This window comes from Rhododendron vialii, chromosome 8a (assembly GCF_030253575.1).
Source record: "Rhododendron vialii isolate Sample 1 chromosome 8a, ASM3025357v1".
Classification (NCBI taxonomy): domain Eukaryota; kingdom Viridiplantae; phylum Streptophyta; class Magnoliopsida; order Ericales; family Ericaceae; genus Rhododendron; species Rhododendron vialii.
This window is the reverse complement of record NC_080564.1, coordinates 6736468-6753547: the sequence shown is the minus strand read 5'-3', so window position 1 is coordinate 6753547 and position 17080 is coordinate 6736468. Positions and strand designations below refer to the sequence as shown.

The window sequence follows — 17080 nt, the reverse complement described above, 5'->3', positions numbered from 1 at the left end:
TTATTATCAATTAAGTTATCTGTTAATGGACGGTGAAATTGGACTTTCATGATTAGCTGCACTAAAACCTTTTTGTTTTTGTTTTGATCCGTTGAAGGAAAAACGTTTAAAATCAAATAAAAACCATGTGAATTCCATGGATGGCCGCTGAACCGTCGAGAGGGATTAGTGGTTCTCCAATTCTCTGGTTTGGAGCTCCGATTTCGCAAATTCTCAACCAATCTGAACCTCATAAAAACACCTCCATGATTTGCCTTTCAGTGGGACCCGGACCCAGCACAGACATTTTTAGCAAACGTCCATGGTTCCTTCTCTTCCCACTCCAAATTTCCCGTATATATCACATTTGTGTCATCCAACTCCAAAACCGTGAATTGGGTCTGTTTATTCCTCGTTTCTCTCAACTGGGTCGGCCTCAGTCCGCTAATCCCTTGAAGTTTTACTTGTAATGGCGTCTATGGGGTCTCCTGCAATGGAGAGGTCGGTTCTTCTTTACAGTAGAAGTCATGGGCCTCCAAGGGCACCAGTCTTTGGGCATGCGAAAGTGGTGGGTGGGAATTTTGGACTGATGAGGGGATGTAGAGTGACACGGCCGCAGAGGATCAAGATTCTTAGAGCAACGGGAAAGGGCTCTGGGGAAGGAGAGGGGGATGGGGAGCAACCGGAGGATGCTTTTCAGGCCACTATTGAGAAGAGCAAGAAGGTTCTAGAAATGCAAAGAGACTTGCTACAGCAGGTAGTTTTTTTCATTCACTTTTATTTTATCATCGTTGCTCTGGCATTGGTTTCCAGGTTAATTTGTTGTTTTTAATTGATCTTGTTGCTTTTCTTGATTATTGATTTCATTCTAAAAGAACCACAGGCCATACTGCTTCCTATGAACATTTGTTAGTCGTTGTAGTTATAGCAGTTGGTTACGAAACATTTACACATTTTTTATATGTTACTGATATGCGCCTAAGAAACCAAAATGTGTTCGATTATGAATGGTTTTTTGGACCCATCTGAAAAAATGAAACGGTTATTGGAATGAGTTGGTGGCCAAATGTTATTTACAGATATTCTCTTCACTGGTGAAACCAAAAACAGGGGAACAGATCTCTTTTCTGTAGTCTTTGGTGGGGACATTACAGGATGATCCTAGGCAGCACAGAGTGGGGCTTTTAACCGTTTGCTTTTGTAACTGGAAGGGCTTTTAAGGGGTTGGGCTTGGGGCACCATAATTGTATGGCAACCCCAACTCCGGAGGCTTTCCACAACCACCTCTACCTGCAGCTAGGAATTTCTGATGAATATCGTCTTCAAGCCATCGAATGTCACTTTGGTCATTATGATGCAAACTGGATCAAACTGGTTGATTAAATGTTTAGATTGTTGTGTACCCTGTGCGATCTTGGTATAAAGTACTTATGGAACAAAATTGCCAACACAGCACACGCAGACATGGAAATAAGTAGTGAACATTTTTCCTTGCAATTGTTGTTGCCACGTCAATATACTCATTAAACTAGGAGCGCTAAGTACAAGGTTGATGTTCTGCTAGCTTGATTAATTGATTTACAATGTCTGTCGACTCTGTCCAGGTTTTATGTGCTATCTATCTCAAGATTTGGGGTGTTTCATTTTTGCAGTGGTTAAGTTTGATCCGCATCTGGTTGTTCGAATTTAGTCTAAATGCTGATTTTGTCTAAATTTCAAAGCTTTGTTAAGTAATGGATATAGGAAATGAGACAAGGTGCTAAGTGCTATAGATGCTATGTTCTTTCTGCTTAGAATGGTAACAATGCTACTCCATTTCTGTTGGTGTGGCTCTGGTCAGCTATTGGTTATCTCTTGACAATATCTTTTTCTTCCATTAGAAAGAAGCAAGAAACGATTTATTCCTTCTTCAATAAGGAATTGAAATTTTGAGTATATCAAGCATCGCTGATTTCTCATCTCACTAACTTATTCTCATGAACTGCTGGAAATGATGCTCTTATTAAGCTTCCTTGCTCATTGCAGATAGCTGAGAGAAGGAAACTAGTTTCTTCTATACTAAGTACGAATAGTGACTCAGAAGGCAACGAAGTTCCATATAATGAGAAGGACAACTCTTTTCCGGGTGTAGATCCTACTCCAAGTGGCGGTAAAGATACTAATGAAGTTTTTGATAGGGGTTTCCTATCTAGCAAGGGTGCTCCCTTGACAGTAGATAATGCAAAGGAAGCTGGAAAGGACTTAACCCGTAAAAAGACATTCTCCAAAGTAGATTCCCACACACAGTTGAAAGGTGTAACTTCTGAATCAGTATGGTCTGATGAGCTGCCATCCTTTCTTTCAAGTTCTTCCGCAACACCAAGTCTAAAAGAGGAAAAACTTGGAGATTTGAAAGAATCAAGCTTACAAGAGGTGAATGGTGAGGCAAATGTGCCTACAAGTGAAGATGTGAAACCCCCTCCTTTGGCTGGGGCCAATGTTATGAATGTCATAGTTGTATCTGCTGAATGTGCTCCTTGGTCGAAAACAGGTATTTTATCATAAGTCATTGTTTGAACGTTGAAATAGGAAACATACATAGGCATAACTTTCTTTCCCTGCTACACTTGACTGATATTGTTTCTTTATGGTGTCCAAACTGCAAGTTATAGTTGTAGTTTTCCATTTTTAACTAGCTCTTCTTCTTTCTTTTCATTTTTGAAATTTTAATCTAATTTTGTAGTCTTTCTGTGACTTTGTTACTTATAGATTTGTCATCGTGTCTACATTTCCACACTATTGGGTGTTTGAGTTAGATAGTGACTTAACAAGTTCTTTTAGGTGGGCTTGGAGATGTTGCTGGAGCTTTACCGAAGGCGTTGGCTCGGCGTGGACACCGGGTTATGGTAATTTTGTTATTTTATCATTACCTTGAATAACATGCTGTACATTGATGCACCTTGCTGAGAACTAATTTTTTCAGATGAGTAGAAATCTATATTTTGCAAATTTTAGCATTGGACATGGAGCTGGCCTGGACCGGACGATATTGTGGTTACTGTTTCATCTCTTGGAACCATTTTCATACTACTTTGGCATATTGTCGTGACAATCAGTAGTTAATGTTGACGAGGCTTTGAGTTCTTTCTTACCTAAAAAGGAAAAGGAAAGATGAAATTTTCTTTTGTTTCTCAAGATGATAGGATTCAAATGATTAAGAGCTTTAAACGTTAAAATTTAATCTGCATAAACAGAAATTGGTTCCGTTTAAACTTGCGAATTTCTGGGTTTGGTTGAGATGGCATATGGTGTAATTCCGATGTTAACCAACTCTTTTTCACTCTTAGGTTGTGGCACCTCGGTATGGTAATTATGCTGAACCTCAACATACTGATGTTAGGAAAAGGTACAAGGTTGATGGACAGGTAGCAATGTGCGACACTTACATTTAACTTCTTGTTGGTATCTGATCCATAAAAGTTTGAACTCAGTGCACCTTTTTTGTCTAACTTTGCAGGATATGGAGGTGGTCTACTTCCAAGCCTTTATTGATGGTGTTGACTTTGTCTTCATCGACAGTCCCATGTTTAGGCATATAGAAAATAACATCTATGGAGGCAACCGTATGGTAAGATTTCTTTATGTGTGATGTTAGTGACATTTAGTCTCCAAGAGCAATAATTATGCTCTGACTGGTTGCTGTACACCTTTTTAATCTTTTTTTCTGTTATAACTTGTGCTCATGTATTTCAGTCCTGGATATTAAACTCATAATTTCACACTTCGCAGTCTGTATCTCAGAAGGTTACTTATTCAACTAATTGTTTCGACCAAGTTGTCCCTATTGCTTACGGTTTCTAGCAATCTACCTCCTGCTTTCTTGTAGTATGAACCCATCACTACCATGGTGAACAGTTTTTGCAGATGAGTTCTTCCTTATATGCCACAATCTTGGCTCCGTGAGCTGCTTTTTGACATGGAGATACACAACGTACAATTATATTTTGTGCAGTTTGTATAGTTGGGACAGGGATAATGTAATCCCTCTATTGATCAATTTTTAGATTGGGCTGAGCTTTTTTGTTGAATAGTGGTGGTTTACAGGGCTTTTTGTGCAGGTGACCCTCTTTTTGTATACGAGCGGCATTCCCTTAATGCCTTCTGTTTAATACAATTGCTTACTTATCAAAAATAATAATATTCAGTGCAAAAGTGTATCTTTTCTATTTTTTGTGACTTGACTGCTTTTTTTCTCAATTGTTTTCCAGGATATTTTGAAACGCATGGTTTTATTTTGCAAAGCAGCTGTTGAGGTATTGATGTGAGACCTTTTCGTTTCTAAATATCAAACTTCAAGACGGATCCATTATATAGTTCCCTGTAACAAATGATAGCCCTCTTCAATTCCATGAATATAAGTAATTACCAGTTACTTAACTGGGTAAACAATCAATTATGGGGCTGCATTGCTGAACTCATAGCTCATTCAAAGTGCATGTGTAACTGTCACAAAAGTTGGAAGGAAAAAGGGGGAGAGAGATTCCAATAACTTAGTCTCAATGGATCTCCTTTACTCCATGGGATTGAGAGTCTCACTGCCTTCACATGGTGAAGTAGAAAAATTAAAAATATCTGTCATACTCCTTGTGTGTTTACCCAGCTACAACTTGTTTGTAGGCCTTTCTTATTTAAATTTTCCTCTATTTTAAAGTTGTGTTTGATTGTATTATGTGATATTAGTAAGAAAAGAGAAGGAATAGATAAGTGGAATGTACCTTTCTTTAAGAGGATCAGCTTGGTCATACTCGTTATTGGCAACAAGAGAGGCAAAATAAGAAAGAGGTAAAGAAGAAAGAACAAAACAAAAGGTTTGGTTAAGTCTGGACTCCTGATAATAGTGGAATGGACTACATATCTGTTGTTTTTTGTATCTTCCTTATACTTTCTGGTTGATCCAAACACTATATAATGCAGATAAATGTTGATTTTCAGGTCCCTTGGTATGTCCCCTGCGGTGGGGTCTGCTATGGAGATGGAAACTTGGTTTTCATTGCCAATGATTGGCACACTGCATTGTTGCCGGTCTATCTGAAAGCTTATTACCGTGACCATGGACTAATGCAATATACTCGGTCTGTCCTTGTGATTCATAATATGGCTCACCAGGTTTGTTCGCTATCATCAACTTTGTAAGTGCTTTCAAGATATGCCAATGCACAAAGCTGTTGGAACTTGACACCACAATTTCTCTTGATTTGCGTCAAATGACCATCTTGACCTTATTTAGCCCATCGTGTAGTCTAGCAATATAATGCATGCGGTCCTCTACCTTTTGCAGCATTAAGTTTCATGTATTGGTCATGAAAAGCTCGTTAAAGTTTCTATAAATGATTACAGATTTCAAAATGACCCCTCATACAAGCAGTGTTAATGATCTCGAACCAAAGATAGGCTTAATGTTTTTGTAATCTCCTTTTTATTCACGTCTTTACCTGTGGATGGCAATGTTGCCATCTCACATTAATAAAAAAAAAAAAAAGGAGTATCTTTGGTAAAAATAAGTGCAAAAATCAATGTTTTTGTACTCTCCTTTTTATTCACGTCTTTACCGTAGATGGCAATGTTGTCATCTCACATTTATATATATATATATATATATATATATATATATATATATAAATAAAAGGGAGTATCTTTGGTAAAAATAAGTGCAAAAATCAATTCCCATTACGTTTTGCCTACAGTATCAGATAGTTATATACTCTCTCTACATAACTCTCGTGTAACATAATCAGTTTTAGTTGCAGTCGGTTGGTTTATAAGCTTTATCTAATCACTTCAGAATCCTGTTGAAATTCTGTGTTTATATGTCGGTTTGGAAAAAGTAAATAGTAGAATAAACCACACTGTATTTGCCAAACATTGCATCCAGGGTCGTGGTCCAGTGGACGATTTCTCCTACGTGGATCTCCCACCTCATTACTTGGACTTTTTCAAAACGTACGATCCAATAGGCGGCGATCACTTCAACATCTTCGCTGCTGGTCTGAAGGCCGCTGATCGTGTGGTAACTGTAAGCCATGGATATGCTCGGGAGCTGAAAACCATTGAAGGCGGGTGGGGCCTACACAGGATAATCAACGAGAATGACTGGAAACTGAGAGGGATCGTCAACGGGATTGATACGCAAGAGTGGAACCCACAACTAGATGTTCACCTGAAATCTGACGGGTACACTAACTACTCCCTTGACACCCTTCACACAGGAAAACCACAATGCAAAGCAGCGTTACAGAAGGAGCTAGGGTTACCGATTCGTGAGAACGTGCCGTTGATTGGATTCATAGGGAGGCTCGATCAGCAAAAGGGAGTCGATATAATAGCAGAAGCAGTCCCTTGGATGATGGGCCAGGATGTCCAGCTGGTCATGTTAGGCACAGGTACGCGGTGGTCGAGACAGCTTAGGCCCGTTGGGGGGCCACTAAAATTGCACATTGATCTATAAGCAGTACAAGTCATTAGAATTATCACCTCTGAGAATTAAGATAAGATACCCACTGGAATAATTATTTGACACTTGAGTTTTTGCTTAGGATTTCAAAGGAGCCCTTGTAAGTTGCTTCCTTGGCATTATTATTTCACTTAAAAGACCGACATGTATACATAATAGAGAATGTTTAAATACATTGAGAAATATTTTTGATAGCATTGAGAATGTAACAATCAAAGCTGGTTGGGGCCTACGGTAGAATCATATATTAGGATCATTATCTTGGAACTTAATCATTTCCTTCTTCTTTCAGTGCAAATTTTCTCATTTATTTTTTAGTTGCTTATTAGGAAGATAAATTGCTAAGGTTATGTTTAATAGTTCTCCTCACTGAAAGAAATTCTTGGCTCCGCCACTGCAGGTAGGCATGACCTAGAACAGATGCTGAGGCACTTCGAGGGCCAACATCGGGACAAAGTCAGGGGATGGGTTGGATTCTCTGTGAAGACAGCCCATCGCATTACTGCGGGTGCCGACATCTTACTGATGCCGTCCAGATTCGAGCCGTGTGGATTGAACCAGCTGTATGCGATGAGCTACGGGACAGTTCCTGTAGTTCATGCTGTTGGGGGGTTACGGGATACGGTGCAGCCATTTGATCCTTTCAATGAGTCGGGGCTAGGGTGGACGTTTGATAGTGCTGAGTCGGGTAAGCTGATCCATGCGTTGGGTAACTGTTTGCTGACGTATTGGGAGTATAAGAAGAGTTGGGAGGGGCTTCAGAGACGGGGGATGATGCAGGACCTTAGTTGGGACCATGCAGCTCAGAATTACGAAGAGGTCCTTGTCACTGCCAAATACCAATGGTGAGTTTTGGTACACCAATTTGTATGGTTTTAGATTTTAGCTACTGGAGCAATCGGGAGTAGGTTGCCGAGGTTCTTTTGGGGAAGGGCTGGTTGCTGGGTGAATATTGTCAAGCTGTTATCACCGTATGGGAGTCTTATCCTCTGCTGGGGTCCTTTCTACCGTTCACTATGTCTTTTGCGACACGATTCTAGCTGCATTAACCTGAGCCTCCAATACCTTTTTTATGATCTGGGTTTGGTTAGAGGGGATGTAGCTTGAGCAAATGGATATTGTGCCCTTGTAATTTGCTATTCCCCGGAACTGCATGTCGTAATGTAATCTACTCCCAACCTGCTTTACTTGATTAACTGAGAAAAAGAGCCTAAAGCTCCCACTGGAAACAATCTTGGCAGAACAAAGGCCAATTGAATAAATGGATGATAATGGTATATGGTTTCACGAATATATAAGTTATTTCCGTGATTGTCTGGAAACGAGCGTGGGATATTCATCTTTTTTTCGTTAAATAGAATGTATTGAATTCACAGTTAGCTGTCATATGCCGAAAGTACCGAACAACACTTACTAAATTTACTGGTTTTATTGATTTCTCAATCCAAATGTGGAAACTAATACGAACACCCCAAAAAAAAGGAAAAGGAACCACAAAAACCGAAGATCCCTTAAGTGTAAGGGATAAAACAAATACAAGGCAAATAAAGAAACGCCCCATCAACCCAAAGCATTTCCATGGTGGTTATGGCAACAGCTCTATGTATAGGAGACAACCCTTTCCCTATCAAACTGCAAACAGGACCGACCTGAGAAGAGCCCCTCGAAACCCTTAGACAAGCAACCTTCGACAGCACAAGGAGACTTGGAGCAACCCAATAGACCATTGTGTTTCCCGATTTCCGAGCAGTCATCTGATGCCTTCCCATGTGGATTGCCCTCCCACTTCGCAAATCTGTGCCTTCTCTTAGAACTCGGTAGAAAATTAGAGTTAACGAATTTATCTGTGGATTCCATTTCATTTCTTTGCAAGTCCTCACAGGACTTCCTCTTCAACCCTGGAACAATTTTCAACCCTGAAATATAATCATCACGTAGTTAGGTCAAATGGAATGGTTTCTTTGCAAGATTCATTGCGATTGTCAGCTCAAACCAAAATGAGCATTTTCTGGAAGGTATGAATACCGGGGAAAGGGTCTTCAAATAGCTGGGCTTCTGAATCGCCACAGCTACAGATAAAGTTAGGGTCATTGTTGGATCCCAAGATCCTGCATTGTACACAGTAAGGCACCATGCCTAAACATCAATGTCATCGAAACAAAAAGTTAAAACACAAGGAAGAGAAAGCAGCAGTATAGTTTGTGTTGATGACAATAACTAGTTCCAGCGTAAAACCAGTCTATAACTAATAACAAAAGGTTAGATCCCAACAAGTGGAGACCAACTGCACTAAAATCGTTTCTAGACTTGCGGTGTTAGATGATTTTTTCGGAAAACCTAGTCGAGAGAAGTAAAAGGACCATATGAAAAATTCAGTGAGAAAAGGGACTTATGGAAATCAAACCTATACATATGTTCAACGAAGTCATCAATTAGAACAGGCCAAGCCCCTGCCAAAAAAAAAATGCAAATGAGCACTATTTAATTCATTCCAAATATAGCAGTAACCTCACATTTCTTTCTGTTTCATATTATGCGACATAATTTTGTGATATCATAAGATGTAACCAACTTCAACTCCCTTATTTAGCTGAAGAAAGAGAGCAACGTTCCACACCACAAAAACAAAAAAAAGGTAAATATGATAAAAGAAAGCAAACCACCGTTTCCCATCAATCAAGGAAACATAGGACAACTGATGACTTGATATCTTGCAGGAAAATAGTTAACTTCAAAAGTAATATACCCCTATATAGCAAAACCAAAGTAGTCTACCTCTATAACCACCCGGAAAGTTGGGTAACAAACAACAGAAAAAGAAATTTTTACAAAGTTAACGAATATTTGAAAAAGAACCAAAATTGAAAAATCCATGACACAGCCAAAGACAATGAGGGAGAGGCAATCATGCTTTTGTCTGCTGTCCAAGAAGAAATGAAGGGTAGCAGCCTTTTATTTCCTCCTCAATTAGACTACACAAATGAATCTTTAAAACCAGTCAAACGCAGGATTTGTGACTTGCAAGGGCCCAAATCACTTGTATTTTCACATCGACAATACAAAATATATTTTATATAAGTATATATTGCTACTCGCAAGGTCTGAAGAAGAGATGATATTATATTTATGTGCGCAACCACCGTTTAATTTTATACACGCAACCTAAAAATGATTGATAACTTGAAATTTAGGAGACTATTACCCCTCGCATATAGAAATTTTAGGAATTTTTTTTCACTAAAAGGACTTGCAGGGGCTAATCCCATAGAATTGAACTTAATTAACCTAAAAATTAGTATAATATGTGAGATAATTTGGAGTTATGCCGGGGCCGGGTCCCCCCTTGCACCCCGTTAGGACCGCCCCTGTTTAAAACTGATATAGTAAGATTCAAGAATAAACCTAAACTGAAAGAAAACATACATAAAAGTGGTTGAGTGGTTAAGGAAATACAATGCTGACAATGATTGAGAGGATAAGACGATGAGACATTACCATGACCGCCTTGTGTATGGCCTAATGTATTAGTACTTAGTAGCATACCTTCAGGATCATATCCCTCAAGGTTTTCATGTACACACCGGCTGAATGCTAAAACTTGCCTCCATGTGTCTTCAGATATGTTATGCCGCTGATTTTTCTAAGAAAAATTTGGTAAGTTAGTCAATTTAGTAGCTGATTTTTTACTTGAGGGCAACAAATCAAAAAAGCAATACAAGCAGAAAGAACATCATGATGCAAATTATGTGGTTAAATCTATTTTTCAAGTTCGTATAATTCACCAAACGGAAAGGGGAAAAAAAAAACATAATGGTTGTGTCACAGCACTTTTTTAGGGTGTCATAAATCAGACAAACGACAGGAAGCCATGTCTTTATTCTGCTAACAAACCTTTCCTGTTTTACAATCACAAGTAAGCATCAACTGATCTGAGGAATTCCTCATTCAATGAAAGCCACCAAAATTAAGACAAGAGTAGAGACAGAGGGCTAGGACTCAGAAAACGTATAGAACTAAGTAAGCAAGAGAAACATATAGTTACATAGATCTAGGACCATGTAAGAACTAAGATAGACAAACACAGAACTCCCATTGTTTCCATTGTCTCATGTAAATAGAAAAAGAAAAGAAAACAAAGACTGCTCTTGACTGCATTAATGCTGAAGTGACACTTCCAGTTTGTCTAAATATCACTCATACCTCAACAAAGTCACACCATTGATTCAGCAGTCGAAACCTTCCTGCTAATACTTGTCTCCAACTCATTACTGCCCTGCTTACAGCTGAAAGGAATATGAAAAATCAAACGCTTAGTGAGGGAGGTCCAAGTTAATATATCTATATAAGACTGTAACCCACAATTTTTTGGCGTTCTTGATGGTAGAGACAGATTACTTACAGATATTCTTTTGACCACTTTCGCGGCAAATGAAGAATACAAAATCATAGAAGCGCGAGAACTCCGAGAAGTCTACCTACAAAGAAAATTGTCAAGTCAAATCTAATACTGGAAATCAATATTCTTAAGACGACATACAAAACAAAACACAGGGTGGACAAAAGGTTGATACGCTTTAGCTGAGACCGGCAATGCTCATTTAAAATCCAAATTATTAAGCTAGTTGGTGCGCGGAGAGGGAAGGGGCTGTGCTTTCTTGCCGAAGGAAGCAAACAAAGCAAAAGAAAAAAGCCCGCCGGTGCATATTTAACGAAGATACAGTATCTCACCATCAAGTCGAGCCTTGACATGAGCTTGGAAATTTCATCACAAATCGACATCCTGCAAAAATAACATTCCTTCCATGAAACAGGTTGATATCTAAAACTTTATGAATCATTTAGCAAAAAGAGCAGCAACAGGTGTGTTTCACTTCAAGAAAATTTGAAGTTGTGGCCAGAAAATCACAAGACAAGGTTGTTTAAATGAAAAATACAACTATAACTAAAACGGCATGAGCAACCCTAGCAAGACGTCAACTTGGATCCAGCCTAATGGAAATGGACTTCCCTGGTTTGATTTTTAAATCCAGCCGGACCCACTTTAACTTAACCCTTTTTCATTTGCTGTGTGCACTTGTGGTAGGCAAAAGACTTCAACTTAAAAACCTATGGAACTCCCTCACATTAAATTTTTTTTGAGTTTCACTGTTATCTTCTTTAAAAATAAACAGCTGCAACTATCGAAGATAATCTAAGAGGATTAGGGATGGCAACGGGGCGGATCGGAGGTGGATATTGACATATCCGAACCTTTCGCCCGACCTCCGAATCTGCCCTGATCCCCGATTGGATATATTTTCGGTCCTCCATCCCTACCCCGAACAGAGAACAGAGATCCGATCGGAGATTTGGATATCTGAATTTGAAAAAAAAAACCAGATTTTTTATCAAAAATAGTATTCAGGGACAGATCGGAGGCGGATTTTTATCCAAAAAAATAGATTTTCGGATATTCGGGGACAAATCGGGGCAAATCGGGGATGGAGATCGAATCGGGGCAGGGACAGACTTACCTCTGAATCCGATCCGATCTCCGATTTTTTTTGAAAAATAAATCCGAATCCGCCCCGATCTCCGAAAAATCCAATCCGTTCGGAACGGATAACGGATCGGATACAAACGGATCGGCCGAGACGACCATCCCTAAAGAGGATGCAACAACCCGTGTACAAGAGAAGAGACAGATTCTGCCAGTACATACAAAAAGCCCGACGCAACGGGCTAGGCCAAATATAGCTCAAAAGGTAAAAGAAAACAACGACGATATCAACTATGAATGGAATCAACAAAATCAAAAATTTGATCCAAACTAGGAGATATTGACCCTGATTCTCAGTCATATAGAATAGACCAGAAACGAATCTTCAACTTTTGTAATAGTTAGTCAACTCCTTGGAAGGTCCTCTTCTCTCACCAAATTCCAAATTAACCACAGAAAACTTATAGAAGCTAACAAGAATACCTTCCTTCTATTTGTACCTATCCTTCCCCGCTGTCGCATCTTTTAGAAGAACCAATTCTTCCCAAACAAGCAAACATCAAGCTCTAAGCCTAGCTTGTCTTAAACTTTTCTTTGGATTCTCAAGCCCTGAAAGCTCTTGCAAAAGCTAACATTAACGCAAAATAGTCAAAAACTCTCCCAAAACTTTAAAGATTTGCCCCAACCACCCCTTATCCATCCTTTTCTCTCTTATTGCTGAAAAGAGACTCCAAAATTCAGTAGTCTAACCCTTGAAGTATCAGAACTAAAAATATAGCCAGGTGCCTGCTGCAAGCACTCAAAGCTTACACGGAACTTAATCTGGTCAGATCCTACACAACCTGTCCAACTCTAAATTTCGAGCTTCATCAGGATCTGTACTATCATCGGTTGCAAAACATACCTCGTATGCAGTCTTGACTCCACTAATTTTAAGAGTTGATACAATGCCTGCCTTGATAATTTGGCCTTTTGTGAATCATCATCTGGTCTGTATCCTTCTTCCCCTAATGTGCAAGTGCCAGCTGTTATTTCTGCGAAAACGGCTCATAAGTCAAATAAATGAAAAAACACACTGCTACTCACAGACTACGAACAAGAATAGGAAGTGTTCCTACTTCATAAACCCATGCAAATGCAGCATTCTGAGAATTTTTCTTTCAAGAACTTAACTTTTTTGCCTAAACAGCTAGACGTACGTATCACAGCACTCATCAGATGACTGTGCATAAAATTCTGAATTCTTAGAAAGCCAAAGAATACAAGTCCTGAATGAAGAAAGTTAAAAATTTTCAACCCCACCCTCGCACAAAATACAAGAGTGCAGGACAAAAAAGCACATGTCGCTTAGTCAAGCTTCTTCATTTGTGCTGTAGTTTCATGACCATCTTCAATCTAACAGTAATCGTTTCCCTCCAATCCCCTCTATTTCAGAGTGCTCATTTTATTACCGATCAAAAAGCACAAAATGCTTTAAGGTATAAGCACAACCGGCCTTCTTCAAGGTCATTCTTCTTAAATCATATTAGCCCGCTTTACTAAAATTCAATAAATCCTACTTACTAGCACTGTCCCTAGCCTTTCTTTATCTCAATGCAAAACTGTACCAGATGACTTGCCCATATTAGTCTTTTGGAAAATGCTAGGCACCCATCCAACTTTGCATCCATTCCTACATCCTCTCTCGTAAACAATGGTGTGACCCATTAAAAAGCGATGCGGGCGCCACCATCATGTGTGACGATGACTCAGAATAGATGTGTCTCTAGCACATTTCCAACCTGTGCCATCTCATTCAAAAAGCTAAAACCATCCCCAGCCCCCCCCCCCCCCCAAAACTTCATAAATTTTAAATCTTCGACGGCAGCAACCCTAAAAAAAAACTACTAGTAGTACATAAAACACCATCTTCCATTGATAAAGATAACACAATAGGGGCACCATGAGAAAATCATCTCCACCATTGTTCATATAATTCAAATCAAAATCAAGATTTACCAAAGATAAGCCGAGAAGCTGCATCTTAATCCAAACCCAGAAACCAAATAAAAACCCTCGATTACAAAAAAAAAAAAAAAAAACTACAATTGATCAAGAAAAAGTTTAACTAAATCAATGACAACCCGGAATTCGTACCACAGTAGCGGCGGTAAATCTCGAAGATATCGACTTGATTTGAGCAGAGCGGATTCATGGCCATGTGAATCGGAGTTTCTTGCGACCTTATGGGTTTATTAGTTCAAATCTCAAAATACATGAATACCCACAACTCTTTGGATCTTTCTTTGCATTTTCCGTGTGGGTACGATGTATGTGAATGTGTGGGTACTATGTCGTGTCGTATGCAAGATCAATCTCCAGGAAGGTGAGAGGGCCGGACCGGATGGACCGGTTCACTGTCTAACCTTGCCGGTTTTCTATGTCTCTTATTAGTGAAATTGTTTTACAATTTTCGAAACGCAATAAAACGGCTTAATAATCCATTTGGATTGTGTTTTTGTCTTTTATTTTAAAAAAATGGATTTGTCAGTTGGATGTCGATTTTTTTGATGAAAAATTACGTATCGTTTTTTGTGGTGAACTAACTTTAGAGACCTGGATGGAGGAAATACAAGGTAATGTATTTTTATACAAAGCTTGTTTGGGGTGTGACATGCACCCAGACTTTGTGTTATTATTAATTTTAATGCATGCTTACTGTTTATGCCAAAAAAAAAATTTGAGCTTGACTTTTATTTCTGTTCATCACTAGATCACAACCAAAATTTAATTTATCAAGATTTTTTGTTTTTATTTATGAGCTCTCCGTCATAGATTTATGTACAACTCATAAAAGAGTTTTTCTATCAATCAACTGCTTAGAGCTTCTCCAATGTAATAATCAAAGCTTGTCACATCAGATTTTGATTATTCATTTAAAAGTTGTTAAATTAAGTAATGTCAAGTCTCACATTATATATTTTTTCCCCATACTCAAAATGAGTTGGCAAAAATTCTAATCTAACGGTTAGTTTTTTTCTTCTCAATCTAATGGTCTACATTGAATGACATTCTAGTAAAATAAATGAAAGTAGAGAGCATTTATTAAAATTCATAAAGTGATCAATATTGTTAAATGCATAACCACTTGTCAAAGTGGAGAGTGGGTTTTACCTACCAATAAAAGCTTTATGGAGAGTGAATATCACTTCCCCATGATAGTTGTACTTGATTGAGAAGACGTGGGATCTAATAAATTTGGTTATTGGCAAAAAGTTGCTAGTTTTGATTATTCAAATGCCCAAATTTGATGAGTTGCTAAGAAATTGCTAAGTTTGATTATTACAATGTGAACAAGTTTTTGAGCATACATTGCTAACTTTAACAATTTTTTAATTTTGATTATTACATTGTGGATTCTCTTATAGCATCTCCAGCCTTGTTCCATTTTAAGACCTAAACTCAAAATTTGGATAAAATCATCAAAAACTCATCTCCAATCATAACCCAAACTCTTCCCATTTTTGGGTTTTACCCATTTTCTTCCCCAAATTAGAGACAAATCGAACTCATACCCATTTCTCTCTCTCTCTCTCTCTCTCTCTCTCTCTCTCTCTCTCTCTCTCTCTCTCTCTCTGTAGATACAGATTCATACCCACACCTCATTGTATGTTTATGTCTCAAAACCTAGTCCCACCCGAGCTCTTTCGATTCACTCCATGACGCTCTCAAGCTCAATGGTGCTGACATCTCCCCCTGCTGCGACTCATCGAAAAACGGCCCCAACGACTTCCACCTCATCTCTTCCAACTTGCACGTGAGACGTTCGGAGCTTCGCCGGAGCTGCTAATATTAGGATTCTCTCTTGTCTTATTTACATGAATGCCACTGTGTATTTAAAAAATGATAAATTTAGGACAAAATAGGGTTTTACCGGAGATGCTTCTACCCAAAATGAGTTGTAACAATCCTAATTTAAATAAATAAATAAGTAGTATATAAAAAAAATTGAAATGTTAAATTCAAATTCAATGATTAATTAAATTAATTAGTTAAAACTTATGATTATGTTAGTACATGATAATTTACACTTACTGTACATACATTCATAATTCTATTTACCTTTCTAAAAAAAAGAAAAACTCCTAACCAACTACTCTTTTCCCCCATCCCAGCGGAGAATATGGCTACCCTCACCCCATGTGCAGATTTTAACCTCCCCACTTCTCCCTTTTTTGAACCCACTACAAGTCTACAACACTCTACCCCCCACTATCTCATTCTCTTCCATTATACACACCCATATATTCCGAAAATCAAAATAAAAAAAACAAAGTTACTCATTTCCATTTTCCTACTCAGTTCAGAGAAAGAAAAAAAGAGAAAGGGAGAGAACTTGAGTTCTCATTCATGGAGTTTTAAGATAGAGAGAGAAAAAAGGGTTTCTACATAACACTACTCCATATATCAAATTCAGGTTTCCAATCAACCACGACATCACCAAGCATCCACAGCCCACCTTCCATTCATTCCGAGGCAGCCCCGAAGTCCTCCGATTCCGTCATCTTCTCAAATCGATAAAAATTGACCGAACCCATTAATCGTTTTTTTCGGCCGAATTCGAGGTAGGATAATCGCTCTCCTATTTTTCCCCTAAGTATATTTAGTCCATGTATGGTGATTTAAACGAGTTTAATAGTAGGAATCGAAATCACAGACCGAAACTGAGAAACCAGTTACGACTCTATTTTCTTTTGAAAGTCACTGTTGCATGAATGAAATGTTTTTAACATGCTAGATCAGTATTACACTTGGACCCTTGTAGGTCTTTAGTTTTCGGATTTGACCCTACACTATGTTTTGACTTGATTTATTCTCTTTCACTGTTGTGACATGATACTGTTTAGAATAATTGTATATTAATTGATCTTGCTTAATGTAAGTTTTGATACGTGTAAGTAACCATTCACTAAACTTTACTGTGGTAAAATAAAGATTTTTTTGGAATGATACCAAATAGGTTGTATTTTTATGATAAAACAAGGTACAAAATAAGTTACGGAAATAGTATTATTATTTTTATTTTTTTTGTAAAATAATTACAGTGGCAAATTACCCTAATGGATCGATAGTAAAAACATTAGGTTTGATCT

General features: G+C 38.3%; 2 protein-coding genes across 2 annotated transcripts; one reads left to right on the top strand and one right to left on the bottom strand.

Moving 5' to 3' along the window:
- Window positions 1-127: 127 nt before the first annotated feature.
- Window positions 128-7791, top strand: LOC131335095 (granule-bound starch synthase 2, chloroplastic/amyloplastic). Its single transcript, XM_058370287.1, has 9 exons — window positions 128-736; window positions 2005-2509; window positions 2800-2864; window positions 3306-3383; window positions 3476-3586; window positions 4227-4271; window positions 4951-5124; window positions 5891-6398; window positions 6870-7791. Exons 1-9 carry the CDS (start codon window positions 449-451, stop codon window positions 7316-7318), a joined length of 2223 nt encoding a protein of 740 aa, XP_058226270.1. The 5' UTR covers window positions 128-448; the 3' UTR covers window positions 7319-7791.
- On the bottom strand, window positions 7408-14303 carry LOC131335096 (defective in cullin neddylation protein AAR3). The gene is made up of 9 exons (XM_058370288.1): window positions 14085-14303; window positions 12853-12982; window positions 11198-11249; window positions 10869-10944; window positions 10670-10752; window positions 10013-10109; window positions 8874-8919; window positions 8495-8577; window positions 7408-8385 (listed from the first exon to the last, which is right to left on the bottom strand). Exons 1-9 carry the CDS (start codon window positions 14146-14148, stop codon window positions 8069-8071), a joined length of 948 nt encoding a protein of 315 aa, XP_058226271.1. The 5' UTR covers window positions 14149-14303; the 3' UTR covers window positions 7408-8068.
- Window positions 14304-17080: the final 2777 nt, after the last annotated feature.